At 45.4% G+C, this 17,952-nt stretch overlaps 1 protein-coding gene across 1 annotated transcript; it reads left to right on the forward strand.

The window, feature by feature from the left end:
- Positions 1-132: 132 nt before the first annotated feature.
- Positions 133-15,928, forward strand: DHX36 (DEAH-box helicase 36). Its single transcript, XM_084212296.1, has 25 exons — positions 133-370; positions 509-630; positions 1,530-1,731; positions 2,402-2,440; positions 3,571-3,741; positions 4,220-4,299; positions 5,162-5,236; positions 5,354-5,520; positions 6,069-6,150; positions 6,608-6,748; positions 7,245-7,347; positions 7,657-7,744; positions 8,613-8,668; positions 8,787-8,851; positions 9,333-9,476; positions 9,964-10,081; positions 10,707-10,805; positions 11,364-11,537; positions 11,826-11,912; positions 12,553-12,636; positions 12,736-12,835; positions 12,921-13,011; positions 13,400-13,520; positions 14,099-14,251; positions 14,847-15,928. Exons 1-25 carry the CDS (start codon positions 155-157, stop codon positions 15,030-15,032), a joined length of 2,964 nt encoding a protein of 987 aa, XP_084068422.1. The 5' UTR covers positions 133-154; the 3' UTR covers positions 15,033-15,928.
- The last annotated feature ends 2,024 nt before the right edge of the window (positions 15,929-17,952 follow it).

The following is a 17,952-nucleotide window of genomic DNA, read 5'->3' on the forward strand; positions in this document are numbered from 1 at the left end:
TGGGTCGGGTCGGGCCGGGACTCGAACCCGAGTCCCGTGCGCTCTGGGGCAGCGGGCGGGCGGGCGGAAGCGCGGCGGCGGATGAGGCGGCCGGTGCCGGCGGATGAGGCGGGGCCGCGCCGGGCCGGGCTGAGCCGCGCCGGCACCCGCGGCCATGAGCTACGAGCAGCGCCGTGACTGGGGCCGCGGTCGCGGCCGGGGCCGGGGCCGTGGCGGCGATGGCGGTGCCGCCGCCGCCGCCTCCGCCTCCTCCGCGGCGGGCGGGCCCGGCGGGCGGGGACGGCACCCCGGGCACCTGAAGGGCCGCGAGATCGGGCTGTGGTACGCCCGCAGGCAGGGCCAGAAGAACCGGGACGCCGACCGGCAGCAGGTGAGGGAGGCGGGGTGTGTGCCTCGGCGTGCGGGCAGAAGCGGCGGTGTGTGGCCGTGCCCGGAGCCCCCGGTGGCGGCGGCGGCCGTGTGGGCGCTGCTCGGGCGGCGCTGATGGACGCTGTGCTTTCTGCCCTAGAGAGCTGTGGTGCGCATGGACGAGCGCAGGGAAGAGCAGATCGTGCAGCTCCTGAATTCTGTCCAGACTAAAAACGACAAAGAGCAAGAAGCCATGTCCTGGTGGTCCGGGGATGAAGAAGGGTAAAGAGAGATAATTACCGGTTCTTTTATTTATTTTGAATTGCGCAAACTTTCCATAAGCTGGCAGGAGGATGTGTCAGAAGTGATTTACCTTTATTGAGTGTACTGGCTCAACAAATATCCTCCAGTTTCTCCACATGTATTGTCACACTGAAATGGTTGTAGTCATTGCTGTAAAACTCTTTCATTATTGCTGAGTTTGGGGTGTTAAATTTCTACTTAAACTCATAAAACTTCTAACTCATCTCAAGGCCTACTACAGTGGATACATGGGACTTTTCAGCGCTCTTGGCCTCTGGAATTACTCTTCAAGAGGTGGCTTTTGGCTTCTGTTTTCAGTTATTGTGCAGTCTTGGAGCGTTTTGGCAGGGCCTGTCCTGGAGCTGTTACGGATTTGCAGGAATAGCTGGAACAGGCCGGTGTGCTGAGTGGGGGGATTGGGGCTCCACTCGGCTGAGGGATCCACTTATGGGGCAGTGGGTCACGCAGGAATTCTCTGATGGTGTTTTGTTGCTTTGGGGCTTCATTTGGTACCAAAGAGCATGTTGTTTCTTAGATCCTGATGTCAGGTTTTGGTGGTTGGTTGTTTGAGACTTTATCTGGTTTAATGACTTTCACTGCAGTGACAGACCCAGAGCAGCTGTGGCTGCCCCTGGATCCCTGGCAGTGCTCAAGGCCAGGCTGGACACTGGGGCTGGAGCAGCCTGGGACAGTGGAAGGTGTCCCTGCCATAGATGGGTGGCACTGGAGGGGCTCTGAGGTCCTTCCAACCCAAACCATGATGTGGTTCTCTGTTCCCATGGACTGTTGGTTCATTTACTGCTGGATGTCATTACCTGCACTCTGCGTGCGGCCAGGCACAGCTGAGGGAATCTGACGTTCTTGTTCTGTGATTCCAGCCCTGCTCCAGAACAGCCTGCCAAAGTGAAACCAGATGCTGAGAAAGCTCCTGTGAGAAGGACACCAGCCTGGGAAAAAACATCCCTGGATTTGGATGTGGAATTTCTCTGTGAAAAAACCGAGCAGGATGCTGATTTAGATGAGCAACTTAAAGAAGACTTAATGAAGAAGAGATCTGATCCCAGATACATTGAAATGCAGGTACTTTTCCCTGTGTTAAGTTGAAAACTTTTCATCGGATTTTTTTTTTTAAATTAAGCTAACCTCAAAATGTAATATCTTGTAATTTACTAGAAAGCTGTCACGATGTTACTTTTGCTAAAATTTTTCTTTAGAATTCATAAAATTCCTACCTATTGATAGAAATTGGAAATGACAAATTTCAGAAACAGGTAGAATCTGAAACTTGAAGCTGACATATTGTTTTATTGGGTGGGTTTCTCTTTCTTTTTTATGGATCGTGTCCCTGCAGTTATGTCTGAAACTGAAAGCACAGCACTGGGCTCTGAAGGAATGGCCTCTTGAAAACAGAGGTTTTGTTTTCAACACCTACATACAGAAAATTGTCTTTCCCTGAACACCAGCGTCTCTTCCATACCAGGCCCTGCTCTTGCCCCTGTGTACACCTGCCTTGTCATGTACTGAACTGTTGGGATGAAATCATTTTTCTAAATTGAACAAAACTGAAACAACACACGGAATTAAAGTTATTTCCGACAGGCCTGTGTTTGTACAAGTGTTACTGAGCAGTTTGTCATTATTTTGCAGTTTAGCCCAAACTAAAGGGTGAAATCTGATAGAGGTGAAATCTGTTCTATTGCTTCAGTGCTGAAAAGGTGTTTAAAGAGGAACATTTTTTCTTTTTCCCCAGAGGTTCCGAGAGAAGCTCCCCTCATACGGGATGAGAGAGGTGAGTGTGCATTGGGAGAGAGACTCTGTGGCACAGTGCTCCAAAACAGGGGGCAGCAGTTGTGCCTGGGACTGGCAGCAATCCTTCGTGGCCCTCAGGAAAGGGAGAGACCTCCCAGGTTCTGAGCCTGGGGCTGATTCCTTTCCAGACAGTAGCAGGGGCTCGCTGATTGTGATGTGGGGCTCAGCACAGCATCCTCATGGGAATGTAACTGGGAATATCATGGGAGTACATGGCTGTTAGATACATTTCATTATATATAGGTCTTCTTTTTCTGCCAGTTAAACTTCTAGAAGGTTACTCAGATTGTTTTGCTTTCTTCCGTGTATAAAATTGTAGCCTTTGTTGAACAATTAGCCAGTTTAGAATTGAATATAATGCCAATTAAGCCTTTTTAGCTTTAACCACAGACTTACTGGCTGTGCTGCTGGCCCTCAGTGCCATTAGTTTCCCAGTCACAGGATAAGGTCAGTGACAGTAGGGGCTGTTATTAAGTGGTGTTAATTCTTAGGCTGATATCCCCTGTATGCAGTAGAAATTGAGTATTCTGATATGTTTGCTTTTGCAGGCTCAGTGGGTGATTAGTGAGCTCCTTCCTACAGTCCCTCTATTTGCCATAATGTCCTTGCTCTTAGCATTTGTTTCTTAAAATAGTCATACTCCCCTTAACAGTCCTTGTGGTGGGGAGGACGAGGCTGGGAAACTGTTCCTGTTGGTACAAGAAATGTTAAAATATCGTGCTGAAAACCTTTAGTTTGTGCAGGCTTGGAGTCCAACAGGGCAAGCTCTTGTGTTCAGCCTTCAAAGATCTACAGGAGCCAAGCAGGAAGCAAAAAGGTTAAAAATGTATTTCAGGCTTTCATTTTAGTTCTTCCACGTTGCTTTCATACAGGATCTAAAGCATTTAAAGCTAGTGTTGAGGTTGGGCATGCTTTGAACCCTACGCATGGGAAGTGCAAATGTGCAGCAATGGCTTCTGTGAGATTTAACTAAACGACTTTGGTAGGATGACAGGAAGCAGCCAAGCATTTCTTTGGCTGTTGGTACTTTGCTCAGAGTGCGTCCCACAGGAGCAGAGAGTTGTGCAGTGTGTTTGCAGCAGCAGTAAGGGCTGTGTCTCTGTGTGGCAGGAGCTGGTGAGGCTGATCAACAGCAACCGCGTGACGGTGATCAGCGGCGAGACGGGCTGCGGGAAGACCACGCAGGTGACACAGTTCATCCTGGACGACCACATCGAGCGGGGCCTGGGCTCCACCTGCAGGATCGTGTGCACGCAGCCCCGCAGGATCAGCGCCATCTCCGTGAGTGCCCTGCCCAGGCTGCTGCACATGGCAGTGCTGGTGACCTGCACTGACTGGGTGTTCACAGGGTTTGGCGTCCATGGAGCTCTGGCGCTGCAGCCTCCTTCTTCCCTGGCTTTAGTCATGGGTTGTGTCTGCGGTTTTAATGGGTTTGGGCAGTGCAAATGCCCATTAAGATAAAAACTAATGGTGTGTCAGGCCCTCTAGAGGTGTGTTAATGAGCAGAAAGAATCTGGCTTTCAAATGCTCAGTAGTTATTCTCCTTGATAGGTCAGTGTCAGATGGCCAAGCTCTGAAAGGGGAACCTGCTGCTAATGCCCTGTGTTCCTCGAGAGTCTTGTCCCTGGGTTGCTGCTCGCAGGGGAGGAGAAAATGTGCTCTTTGGGGCATTTCTTTATTTACAAACCTCTCAGTACCAGGTGTTGCTACTGGTGAGCAGCTCAGTCACAGATCAGCCTGATTTTCTTTGTCCCCTCAGGTGGCTGAGAGAGTGGCTGCTGAGAGGGCAGAGAGCTGTGGCAATGGCAGGAGCACGGGGTACCAGATCCGCCTGCAGAGGTGAGCGGCTCCCTGGCAAGGGCCTCTTGTTATCCAAAGGAGACTATTTGAAAAGTAGTTCTAAAAAGAAAGAACTGCCTTCCCCTGAAGGAATTCCTGTGAAGAAGGAATGAGGCTTTTGAATTTTAGGAAGAGGTTTGAGTACATTTATTGTGTTTTATGCCCCATGTGACAGTGGCTAGCCTAGGTTAGGCTTTGTCTAATAAGTCCTGTTTTCAGCTCTTGTAAAAGGTTCTGCCGTGGGCAGAAATAAAACTGCTGTCCCTAATCAATGAATTTCAAGGAAAAGTGAAAATGCTAAAGGGGAGAAAGCTTTCCACAGAAATATGGAGCAGTGCATTTGCTACACGTATTTGTGGACTAATTCCTTGGGACCGTTTAATAGATGCAGTGACAGAAGCTTGCAGAGCAAAAGCTTTTACCTTTGTAGTTGGCTATAATATAAAAATCAGAAGTGGTACCAGCACTAAGAGAACCTTTTGTTGAAGCAAAACTGCTGGTGAGAGAGGAGAGCTGAGACTTCCCAGCATTTTAATTTGGGTTCATAGAATCTCTCTGTTATTTCTCTTTGCTGTGTTGCACTCTTTCCCAGTGCTGTGCATGTGAGTGCCCTCTGTGCTGAGCCTGGAGAGCTGCAGGAGATGGCAAAGGGTGCCTGGGAAGTCAGGGCCTCTCCCTGCTCCATTCCCCAGCCACAAAAGTGATGCAACAGTGGCCTAATTCCTTGTGCTGTGAGTGAGGGAGGCGGTGAGGCACAATCTGCATCATGTCTGCAATGGCACCTGCAGCTGGGGTTGAAGGTTTTAAAGCATTTTGTTAAATACAGAGGAAAACTGAGGAGTTCTTGTTGTGTCTCTTTCAGTCGCTTGCCCAGGAAACAAGGTTCAATTTTGTACTGTACCACAGGAATTGTCCTGCAGTGGCTCCAGTCAGATAAGTAAGAGCTCCACTGAATGCAATTATGGAATGAGTCCTGAGCTGTTCCAAACAGTCATGGCTCTGCTTTTTATTTTTCCTAAAAACAAAAGTTTAACTTCTTCCCCTTCTATTTCAGGCACCTGTCCAGCATCAGTCATGTAGTTCTTGATGAAATCCATGAAAGAAATCTTCAATCAGATGTTTTAATGAGCATTATTAAAGATCTTCTGAATGTTCGGCTGGATCTGAAAGTCATACTGATGAGTGCTACTTTAAATGCAGAGAAGTTTTCTGAGTACTTTGGTAGGTGAAATGCTACCTAGAAATGTTCTTCTTAAGTAATTTAGGCTTCTACAGTATAGTGCAGTTCTTGAATTATAGAATTGATTTGTATCAAAAGAAGAAATTACTTCAGTTTTACAAATACCTGCCAGCTGCAGTTTCTCTCAGTTTTATCTCATTGCGACCTGATATTGCTTCTGATTTTGCTTTTCAGACACATTATGGAAACAGAATCCACAGAGTGTTTTCCTAGTAAATATTTACCATATTTTAGCATTCTTGCTGTGAGGGGGCAAGCAAATTGAGCTTTGAGTTTTTCAGTCTCACAGCTTTTTCCAGTAGCTGGAACCAGTTGAACATCCTGGTGTGCAGAATACTGCCTGCTGCCTCTCCTTTCTTTATTCAGCAGCCTTATTTGGGGTGAATTTGACGTTTGCCCTGACAATTGGGAATGTCCTGTAGACATGGCAGCTATATTACAGAACTAGTCAGAAATGTTTATTGATTCTGTTCTTTCAGTGCAGTATTTTGTCAGTAGTTTTAAAACTGAGTTCTGCCTCCCTCCACAGACAATTGCCCAATGATTCACATCCCTGGGTTCACTTTCCCAGTGGTGGAATATCTGCTGGAAGATGTCATTGAGAAGTTGAGGCAAGTGTTTTTTCTGAACATCATTTCAGAGAGTATTGGGGGGGGGGCTTAGCTTAGGGTATGTATGCTCAAAGATTTACTGGGCATAAAGAAGAGTTGCCTGTATTTTTCCACAGAAAACCTCCTAAGGGGTTCCCATGTACAGTAATTGTAGGTGGCACACAGTTACCTGGGAATACTGGCTTGAGGGAAGAACAGTTTCTCTGTTGCTGTGGTGAATTTTCAGGTCTCTAAATCAAGCTAGTCTTTCTTGCTGTTCACTTTTTTCCCCCTACATGTTCTCATATTACTAGGGTTGGTCTCTGCTTTTGTAAGATTTCTGTCAGAAGAGAAACTGAAGATTTTTACGCATGCTTTAGCTAAAGCACAGCATATTGTCCATGGTTTGGAAATTTGTGCAGCTGCTCTAGATTCCCTTAGTTTCAAATGGAATTGTGTTTGCTCCTGTTGTGTAAAGGTACACCCCGGAAAAGACGGACCGCCGGCTGCACTGGAGGAGGGGCTTCATGCAGGGCCACATGAGCCGGCCAGAGAAGGAGGAGAAGGAGGAGATCTACAGGCAGCAGTGGCCTGCCTACCTAAGGCAGCTGCAGGGCAGGTTGGGCCCAAGTTTCTCTTCTGCTTTCAGTTTTCAAGCAGTTCTGAAGTGACAACCATGACTTAGTGCTGTGTTCTGTTCCTGGGCTTTAGTAACAGTGGGGTAGTGGCTGCTGTGGAAAATGGTGATGGAATTGTCAGTACAGTTGGCTGGAACTAGTGAAGTGCTTTAGAGACAGCAGGATTAGCTCCCTTTGCCTCTGAGTTGTTCAAGTTAAATTTCAGTTCGTTACCTAAGTACAAATTGTCAGTCCCTGGATCATCAATGAGGAGAGGTCGTGCAAGTGCTTCAAAACAGTTCAGTCCTGACATGGTAATTCTACAGCTGTTCTGAACTGACAGTAATCCCACTGAACTAAATGTGGAGAGCACTTTGGGGGGTGCAGGAATTGCTCAAAGAACTGAGCTGATTGCAGGTGGGTTCATGGCTGGGTGGCTCACTCAGAGCCAGGCAGCAGGAGCCCTGGCTTTGCATGTCTGTGCTTTCCCTGCTGCAGGTATTCAGCAAGTACAATCAGTGCCCTGGAAATGATGGATGATGACAAGGTGGACCTGGACCTTGTAGCAGCACTGATCAGACACATTGTGCTGGAAGAGGAGGTAGAGTGGGACTGAGCTGGGGACAGTGCCAGAGCTGGAATGGCTTTGGCTGGTCACACAGAAAGAAGAGAAATTTTTGTTTGCTCTTATGAGTAATTGAACAGTTTTGAACTACTGTTATGTTGAGATGAATGCATGGAGGTAGCTCTTTTATAGAAGAAAAACCACTTGACAGACTGTACCAGGCTGGGTCAGCGAGGTTTCAGATCTCACATGCCCACCATATATCAGTGTGCAAGGAGCTGGCTGTCTGTGCAGTGTGTGATGTGTTCTGACCTCTCTTCCCTTCACTGCCTCTTTTCCCCATAGGATGGTGCAATTCTGGTGTTTCTGCCAGGCTGGGATAACATCAGCACTTTGCATGAGCTCTTGATGTCTCAAGTCATGTTTAAGTCAGGTAAAACCCAAACTCTCTGTGGGACTTCTGGCAGTGGCATTGGGGGCAGACTCCTTTTGCATGGGGTTGCTGCAGTTGGGCTGGATTAATTTTTTCTCTTGTCTCCTCTCCAAAATGTTCAGCAGTTTTTGTGTGTCTGGTATCCTTTCCTCTGCTAACAGCAACTAATTTTTCTCAGTGTGGGAGTGACAATCTGAAAAACAATCTGACCTGCATCTTCTTCCTCTTGTCCTTTCCTGCAGCTGGGAGAACTCCCATCCGAAATTAAACTCCATTCTGTGTGTGCTTCCTCTGTGCTTCATTCTTGAGCAGCTTCCCCTGCTCTGCTGATAGCTCTGTTAAATCTTGTTGAGCTGAGCATTTCTTACAACTCTCAAGTACTCTGTGCCTGTCTGACACACACACTTTAACTTGTCCTTTTGCATCTCTCACATTTCCATCTCAGCTGTCTTAGCTGGGCTCTTGGCTGTTCAGATGATGACTTGCAGTGTGGTTGTGTACATTCCATAGATACAGAATTCCAGTTCATTGAAAGATTCAGTGTCAGTTGTTGTATTAAACTTGACCCATTATTTAATAACTTCAGAATTTAAAAAGGAAGTCTGAATTACTATACATAACTTAATACTATACATAACTTAATGTATTGTTTAAATTCATCATGTTATAGCATCGTAAAAAAGGCCTGTATACCTTTTTACTTTAGAATTTGCTGTTGCGATACAAATACCTGTGATGTCGGAGCAAGGGGCAGTAGCCTGACTTGCAGCCTATTTTCTCTGTTCTGTGTAATTGATTTAATAGATTTTCCTGTAAAATTGAAGTTCCTGTGCTTACACCATATCTGTTACTGATTTTTAACTTTCAGATAGGTTTATTATCATCCCTTTGCATTCACTGATGCCTACTGTTAACCAGACTCAGGTAGGCTTCTCTTTTATTGCAATATTTCACAACTTCAAAAAAAAAAAAAAGCAAAAAAAAAGAATGAAGCACATGTTTGGTTTTGGCAAAGACATAAATGGGCCCTGGATAATTACAGGTGTTCAAGAAGACCCCGCCAGGAGTGAGGAAAATTGTGATTGCAACCAACATTGCAGAAACCAGGTAAGTGCCTGGCTGCCCAGAGCCAGGAGAGCTATGTGTTTAACAAAAGAAGTGGAAGTGATAATTTCAAGTATAAACCGGTTTGGTGTTCCCAAAAATACATTTGTGTTTGTGCCATTAATTTGGAAATATTTATAGAGTAAACAGAGTTTTCCTATAATTGTTTTAAACAATTCAGCCAACTGCATTGTTTTGAACAAGTTAACTACAGGACTACTAAACAGTTCCTAGAATGATATGTACAGGATAATTTGAGCTGCCTGTCCTCTGTTCAGCATCCAAGTGGGGATTTCTGCCAGACCAAGGGGAATAAATCAGCTCTTTCTTGAACTGTTCAGTAACATAGTTCTTACTGAAATTCCAAAGACAGATTTTTTTAATTGCTGACTCTTTGGGAGGGAATAAAGAGAGGCCAAACCCAATCCTAGGTCACACTTGCAAAGATGAAAAGTTGCCTTTTTTTCCTCTTTTTTTTCAACAGCATCACAATTGATGACGTGGTGTTCGTTATAGATGGGGGGAAAATAAAGGAGACTCACTTTGACACCCAGAACAACATCAGCACCATGGCAGCAGAGTGGGTCAGCAAAGCCAATGCCAAGCAGAGGAAGGGTCGAGCAGGAAGGTAGGAGCAGTGGGGTGCTTAGGGAAGTTTGGGGATGTTGAATTTCCAGCAGTGCTGAAGGTTCTTTATTATTTGCATGTGCTGGCACTGCTGGCTCCTGTTCCTGGGCAGGGAAGGATTTCCTTGCCTTCCTAGGAATCTGAATTGACTTGTGCTGTCTTTAACTCCAGAGTTTCCCTCCTATTGAAGAATGTCCTGCATTTTGTTGTAATTTTTGTCACTACCCTCACAGCTGATTTATGAGGCTGATACAGTAAAGTGGAAACAGTGTAAAAATGATTTCTGTGTTCTCTATGCCTCTTTCCTGCTGATGGGTCTTCAGAAGACTGAAGTGGCTTTTACAATTGAAAACACTTCAGTTCTAATTCTTTGAGGAATTTTGGGAAGCTTTTTGTAAGAAACAGAACCATAATGTCACAGTTTCATTGGTAAAAAGCCCCCAACAAATGACCAAACCCATAAGAATAGTTTCTTTAAATGATTGCAGGGTTCAGCCAGGCCACTGTTACCATCTGTACAACGGACTGCGTGCCAGCCTTCTGGATGATTATCAGTTACCAGAGATCCTGAGGACACCCTTGGAAGAACTCTGCTTACAAATCAAGGTAAAGGCAGGAATCTTCAAATATATTTATCTACTTCTCCATTGGGATAAGTGGTGGAGAGAATAAGTTAATGCAACTGTGAGCCTAGGGTTGTTCAGCCAAAATTCTGTTCCACCAGAAATGCTGTGTATTTAGCCAATAATTGTAGCAACTTTTGTAAATGCACGCTTGTGTCTGGGTGCATCAAACCCAGGGGAAACAGAATTGTCTGGCATCAATAAAAGGTGACGTCCACTAACAAAGATATGAGCTGTGCTGTCCCCCAAATATCACATATCATTCAATCAGAGAAGCTTCAGTGAGAATGTCAGTGAGTCAATTTATATGATCTCTTAAAAGAATTTTACTACAAAGTAGTTTTAGAACTGGTGTGAATTTCCCTTTTTGGCGGTTTGCATAGAATTCCTCATGAAAGCAGAAGGATTGCTATGTGTGTGTGAACTGAATAAAGAATAGATCCTTCTGCTGCAAATTCCATCACTAGTGCATTTTTTTGTCCTTAGTTCTTAACCAAAGAAATTCGAACTTGGGCTTTGAATTACTCACACTGTTTCAATGAGTGTGGTTACTGCTAACCAGTTTTAGACACCTGTTCTTCTCCAGCTACTGGGATTTTTTCTTTCAGATCCTGAGGCTTGGTGGAATTGCCTATTTTCTGAGCAAACTGATGGACCCCCCATCTCGTGATGCTGTGATGTTGGCCATAAATCACCTCATGGAGCTGGTAAAGTGTTGCTTCATCTGCTCAGAGCCCTGGTACTGTGGGTGTCACCCGGCAGCTGTGACTGCACAGCTCTGGCCATTGCAGCCCCTTACCCTTTGTGCAGAGCCTTGATGGACCCTCACTGCGCAGGGGGACATTCCACACAATCCCTGATGCTTAGGGGCCCTGCAGAGTGCTTCTGAGGGACTTTGTAAATGACTCCAGACAGACACAGGACCCTGCACTTAAGCTCCCTGCAGGTGTTGATGTGACTCCCTCCTCTGTAGCCCTGCTGCCTCCCTGCCTTCCTGTTGCAGGTGGGCCAGTGAGGAGTTGGAGACAATTGAGGCTCGTGGGAGAAGCACCTTGTGTCATTGTTCCCTTGGCTGCTGGGGAAGGAGAGTTCATGGCACGTTTGTTCTGCTGACTCCTTGCTCTGGTGATATTTGTACAAATGAGTTGTAGCCAGAGATAGAAACATCTGGTGTGGATATTAGTGGGTGATACCCGTGTACCAAGGAAATCCTCCCCGTTTCACGTGCTGTTTTTGTTCTTTCCTTTCTGCCCTTGTTCTGGCAGAATGCTCTGGACAGGCAGGAGGAGCTGACTCCCCTGGGTGTGCACCTGGCACGGCTGCCTGTGGAGCCACACATTGGGAAGATGATCCTGTTTGGAGCCTTGTTCTGCTGCCTGGACCCTGTGCTGACCATTGCAGCCAGCCTCAGCTTCAAGGACCCTTTTGTCATCCCTCTGGTAAAGTCTCTCAGACAATTACCTGTGGGAATTTAAGAATCTCAGGAGGATGCTGGGACTCAGGGAGGTGTTATAGTTTAAGAGCACTTTCATTAATGTCATGGTAATTACATTTTTACTAGTGAGATTGCCTTTGCATACAATGAATTTTCACTTTTTCCTGTGTAATATTTGAAAAAACTATAATTTTCATGTCTTACATGCAAAGTACTGCTGTTCAGATGTACCTGAATTTGGAGAAGAGAACTGTCACGTCAGTCTAGGTATTATGTAGGTTCTGATTTTTAGGGCAAAGAGAAAATCGCGGATGCGAGAAGAAAGGAGCTGTCAAAGAACTCGAAAAGCGACCATCTGACTGTGGTGAATGCCTTCACTGTAAGCATGTTTCTATGTGGTTTTCTTCTTCTGGAATTTTAATTTGAGTAATATTAATGGTCCTAAGGAAAAAGCTGATCAGCTTATGCTCTGTAGGCTTTCTTCTTTGGCTTCTACAGAAACATAAACTGATTTTCACCCTTCTAGTGTTCCATAATCTTGTCTCCAGGCTCGGTAACCTGATTTCCAGTGGACAAGTCTGAAAAAGAAAACATAGTGTTACAGTTACCTTGCAAAGTTGTTCACTCTTGTCCTTCTGGCTTCTACAAGAGGCTGTAGCCAACTTTAGAAGTGTTGGATGTTGTCCTGTACTGTGTTGTGGTGAGGAGAGGAAATAAATGTCCTGGAAAATGCAGTTACTGCCCAGAACTTTAACTTTGTTAACTCCAGCAAAGGGTGGGTGCTCTGACAAGCACAGCCAGGTATCACTGCCCGCCAGGGAAAGAGGAAGGTTGTGATTCAGCATATTGTGAAGCTGTGCTTTTCTGCACCATGGAGAGTGCACATATACAGAGAGATCAAAGGAGTCACTTCCTCCTGGTAGGGAACATGTGACTGTTTGTTGACCTCCAGTTTTGGCTGTCCTTAAGTTTGTAGCATTCACTTACAAACACCTTACAACTCTGGTTTTCGTTCCCAGGGCTGGGAAGAGGCTCGGAGTTGTGGTTTCAGGAATGAGAAGGACTATTGCTGGGAATATTTCCTGTCCTCAAATACCATGCAGGTAACAGCATCCTGCCAGGGTCAGACAGGATCCTGTGTGTGAGGAAGAGGAGGAGCCTTTGGCACAGCACCATTCTGTGCCATTTTTGTTGTTCCCTAGATGCTGCATAACATGAAAGGGCAGTTTGCTGAGCATCTCCTTGCAGCTGGATTTGTGAGTAGTAGAAACCCCAAGGATCCCAAATCTAACACCAACTCAGGTAACCGTGGAGGGAAAGGGAGAATTTATCCCAGTTGAAATCTCAGCTTGCAGAAGTGCCTCACTTACTTTGCTGTCTCCTGCAGGTAATGAGAAGCTGCTCAAAGCAGTCATCTGTGCTGGCCTCTATCCCAAAGTGGCAAAGATCCGGCCCAGCTTCAGCAAAAAGAGAAAAATGTGAGGGTCTGCTTTAAGTTGGTTTGTATTCAAGGTGTTTTCTACATGGCATAATTTGGCAAGGTGAAGCAGTGGCTTGAGTGCATGAATGAGTCTCACTTAAGAGTTTGAGTCATGGTTGTGCATTACTTCCTCTGAGAAGGGTGGGATTGTTGATTTTTAACATCTGGATTCCTGCTAACACCTGAAATAACTTGTGTGCCCTTCTCATGCCATGCATAATGTCACAGCATCTCGGTAGCACTGCTCTAAAGGGGTTCTACAGCAGCAGTTCCAACACTGTCACTTCTGGTTATTTGGGAAAAGAGACCCCAGGGATCCTGTTCTGTTGATTTATCACTTCTTGTGTTATCAGACTCCTTTTTTTGCCGGTTTTCTTTCTTTGAAGGGTGAAAGTTTGCACCAAGACAGATGGATCAGTTAATATCCATCCCAAATCAGTGAATGTGGAGGAGACAGAGTTCCATTATAACTGGCTGGTGTACCATTTGAAGATGAGGACCAGCAGCGTGAGTCAGAGCTGTGCTTGTGGGGTTCATTTGTTTTATTATCCCCTCTTGAATGAGGCTGGGTCAGGCTTCAGAGGGGACGTGAACAGCTTTTGTTCTGGGGCCTTCCTGTCCTGGGCCATTCCTTGTACACACCATCAGATTATTTCCTTTGTGATACTGGGGTATTGTGCCACAAATAATGAACTTCTGTGGTTTAGTTCTTGGGGTTTTTTTTGAGGATTTGGGGTTTTTTAAGGTCTGGCAGTAACAGGTGTAAATTCTTTTCGTTTTTTGAGGTTTTTTTTTCATTTCACTGCAGTCTTAACACTTCTCAATATGCTGATGTTTTTTCCCCTCATTGTTACGGAGCATCTGGTTTGATTTCACCACTGTGTGAAAACCTGAAAGACTTGGGACCATTTTTGCCCTTGTGCAATCTGATTTCATGTAACTTTTTTTGAGCTGAGTTGCTTCGTGCTTTTCTTTAGAATTTGTGAGTAACTGAGTAAGGATCTTCTGGAAATCTGTAGGAATCTCATTAAGGATTACTGCTGGCACTGGAGGTATTTTGATCAGACAATTCTGTTGTTGTGCAGATTTACCTGTATGATTGTACGGAGGTGTCTCCATACTGCCTCTTGTTCTTTGGAGGGGATATATCCATTCAGAAGGATAAGGACCAGGACACCATCGCTGTGGATGAGTGGATTGTTTTCCAGTCTCCAGAAAAAATAGCAACTTTGGTCAAGGTAACTGTTTCAAAATAATCTACCTGGAAGGCTCAGTGTAACAATGGTTCTGCTTAGGGATTTGATGTTCCTGTGGGCCTATTGATTTATCACTCAGGGAGGTGATGTTTGAAATGCACTCCCAGCAAGCAGTTCTTACACAAAGTAAGCAAGAGAGATCTAATTTTGCACAGATGCTGTGGGATGACTTGGTCAGTACAGGAGATATCCACACGGATATGGAAGCAGGAGAGTGAGGCTCCTCAGTTAACAGGAATGGGTTCCAGAGAACTGTTTCATGTTAGATCCGAGTAATCATATCTGACTCTTTTTAAAAACTGTTATTTTTTATTTTAAACCACTCTTTTTAATCCTGAGGTAGTTAGCTAAGTGCTGAGTGGGCTGTTAGAGGCATCACTTCCCGAGGTGGTCGTCTCTCATCAGAGACTGGGTTTTGAGAGACAGTGTTTGATCCTGAGAACAGCAGTGTGGAAATGAACTGAGGGGAGAAGAGCAGGTGTAAAGGTCAGGAGAGCAGGCCCCGAGGCACTGGAACCTCTCTGTGGATGCTGTGTGCGCTCTAAGTACCCATCTCTTTCCTTTTTCCTTCTTCCAGAAATTGAGGAAAGAACTTGATGATCTTCTACAAGAAAAAATAGAAAGCCCCCACCCCGTGGACTGGAACGATATAAAGTGCAGGGACACAGCCGTGCTGACAGCCATTATAGACTTGATCACCACGCAGGAGAACGAGGGCGTCAGGAACTTCGCGCCGCGCTTCCAGGGCGAGCGCTACAGCTGACCCCCCGGCCCTGCCGCCCAGCACCTTCTTTTTATAGCAGTTCCTTAGCTAGAGAACAACTTCTGTAGGGGAAGCTGGTGGTTTCCTCATCCTGAGGAGCAGTGATGCGGAGCTAGTTGGCAGTGTGTGTCTGTGCATGTGTTCTGTGCTCGGTGTGGCTGCAGGGACAGAAGGGCACTTGTTGGATGGTGTGAGGTTCTTGTCCTGCTGTAGCTGTTTTCTTTGGGATTTTTACCCGTCACGTAACAGATATTTAAAAACCCTGCTAAAATACTGCTTAGTAATACCTAAACTGTTTTGGTTTTTTTTTAATTTTAATGGGGTGTGGTGAGTAATTATACTTGCTGTGTTATCCCAGCTGTGCAGCAGTCTGCTCACCAGTATTCCACAGAAGGTAATTACAGCTTAATTTAACTAAACTCAAAAAGACTTGTTGAGTTTGTACGGTGGGAGGAAACAATCTTCAGAAATTCTTCTCTTTTTCTGCATTTCATCCCATTCAATTAATCTTCCTTTGTTTTCTGTCCCCATCCATCATCACTACTGACTGAAATTGCAGATTGCAGAAAGCATGGTTAGATGAAAGTCATGTTGGGTTATGTGTTAAGGTTTCATTGCGTTTGAGGGTTTTTTTTTTTGTTGTTGTTATTGTTTTGTATTTTTTTTAAGAAGTTCATGTATGGGTTATAGTATTCCATTAAGAGTCTTTTATTGCAAGTCTTATTTCAACTGTTCTCAATGTTTCGAATGTTCTGTTTTGAATGATCTCCAGCTATGGAAGATTATTTGAATAACAAAGTTTGTTCAGGATTTTGAGGTTTATCCTTGAGAAAAAAAAGCCTGAAAATATAACTTTTCTCCCTTCCTTGGTGTTTTGTTGGTTTTTTTTCTTTGCAAAAATGATCCTAATCATCAAGTTCAGGAGGATTTATGCTTTATTCTGAGGAAAGCAGAGCAGCTCAGGTGTGACTTACAAGTCGAAGTTACTGGCTGGACTGTGCGTTCCAGAGTTAACAAGGGCTGGAGGGTGACAAACTCCTCATTGCCCCTCCAGCTGCACAAAACACATTGTTTATCCTCGACAGTTCCACTCTCAGGAGGAGAATTACCCTGCCCCGGGGTTGGGGATGCTGGAGGGAGGCTGAGGAAGGGGAAAAGAGACCCTGGGGGCTGCGGGGAGGGAGGAGGCAGGCCTCCTTCTCTGGGGGACCACCAGATCAGGCTATCAGGATGTTGAAGAGGTAATGCTGATGGAAGGTTTGTAACTTGGTTTTTAAACAGCCAGCTCGAGACAAAGAGTGGTCGAGGTCATGTTGTACTTAATGAAGTCTGCTTCTGTCTTAGTTTCCAGCACCTTCTAGAAGTCTGGGTTATGGAATGTAGCAATTCAGTGATGTAGTGAATTCTGCCTGATAATCATGCTATCTCCAGTTTGCCTAAAGGATTAAGTTTTGATACAGGCTTTGAAAATCATTTGCAGATGACAGCAGATAAAGCCTTGGATTTCCTCAACCTTGGTGCCAAGATTGACTGTTTATTTCCAACACTTGTGTTCTATCCACTTGATTTGCCTATGTGTGTTATTTTAGAAACAAAATATACCTGGGAAACCCAGGAGCTTTTGTGAATATATTTTGTTGATCCCGGATTTAAGGTGGGTGCCCGTGAGTGTGATGCTGAGCAGATGGTGCATTCTGAGCATGTGTAGGGTGACTAAAGTCGTGCTTTTTTTTACCTTTTTATTTTCAGCAAATTAGCTTTGCATGGTGGAAACAAATGTTCTCTTTGCTGTGGCAGTCACGAACAACACTGCGTTACAGCGTTTGGTGAAGTTCAGCAGATGCAGATGATGTGTTTGCTTTGTTGCAGGGCTGGCATACAGCAGCAGCAAAGACAGCACCAAGAACTGTTCTTAGGTGTGCAGGGACTGCAGCGAGGCCGGGCCAGGTTCAGCTCAGGTGGGCACTGAGTTCTGAACAGGTGCCCCTAGGGAGCCACCAGGCACACGGAGCACCTCGATCACCTGGAGATTGCATTTGGGCAGCTGAGAGCCTTTATTGGCAGCTTGTGTCCTGACCAGGGAAGTTACAGGACATTCCATGCCTGCAGAAATGAGAGCTGATGTACAGTAACAAACTTCTGTCACTGCTGGGCTCCTAATTAAAAAGCCACCTCCAGTGGAGAGTGTGTCTGTCTGTGTTCAAAGTGCACAGGGGCTGATGCAGGGCTTGAGCTTTCAGGTTATTTCCTTTGCAAGAGCAGTGCTAGTAGAGAAGTCAGTGCTAAAAATGACCTTTATTTTTTTGCTGATGAAAATAGTGTGGAGTGGCTGAGCTCCCTGCCCTGGGAGGGACAGGAGGCTGGGGAGTTCACAGTGAAGCTGAGTTTGGACTGGACACATGGAAGCAAAACTTCTCTAGGGGAATGGACAGAGCCTGGAACAGGCCCTGGAGCGTTGGTGATGCGCCAGGTCTGAGGGTTTTAAGAACACTCAGGAACAGGATTTAACACTGGGTCAGCCCTGAGGGGGCTGGACTGCACAGGGCTGTAGGTCCCATCCTGCTGAACTGTGCCAAGCTACAAGAACCAGAGGGAACTGAAGACTTTTCCCATCTCCCTCTTGCTGGTGTCTCAGCAATGAGATGCTGTCCCAGGCCATTGCTCCAAGTCCAACAGGTGAATGGCATCTATGACAGATGAGGTAGGACACAAGACTGTGCTATTTATCTTTACAGAACAGGAAAATCTAAAATGCTGATGTTTACTGAAGAGATTTACTTTCTCTGACAAAAATGACGTTATCAACTGGTGGCATTATGGCATTTAAAACAAAATCAAAACTTTTTTAGTAAGGATTTTAAAGCACTTTATTGATTGTTGTCCTATAAAATCATAGAAATCTTTTAATTCCTGAAGAACT

The sequence above is a fragment of the Fringilla coelebs genome (genome assembly GCF_963513975.1).
Source record: "Fringilla coelebs genome assembly, chromosome: 10".
NCBI lineage: Eukaryota > Metazoa > Chordata > Aves > Passeriformes > Fringillidae > Fringilla > Fringilla coelebs.

Coding starts and splice junctions, on each gene's coding strand:
- DHX36 (XM_084212296.1), top strand. CDS start 155: ATGAGCTACGAGCAGCGCCGTGACTGGGGCCGCGGTCGCGGCCGGGGC. Junction 7,348..7,656: donor ACATTGTGCTGGAAGAGGAG/GTAGAGTGGGAC, acceptor TTTTCCCCATAG/GATGGTGCAATTCTGGTGTT. Junction 11,913..12,552: donor CTGTGGTGAATGCCTTCACT/GTAAGCATGTTT, acceptor TTTCGTTCCCAG/GGCTGGGAAGAGGCTCGGAG.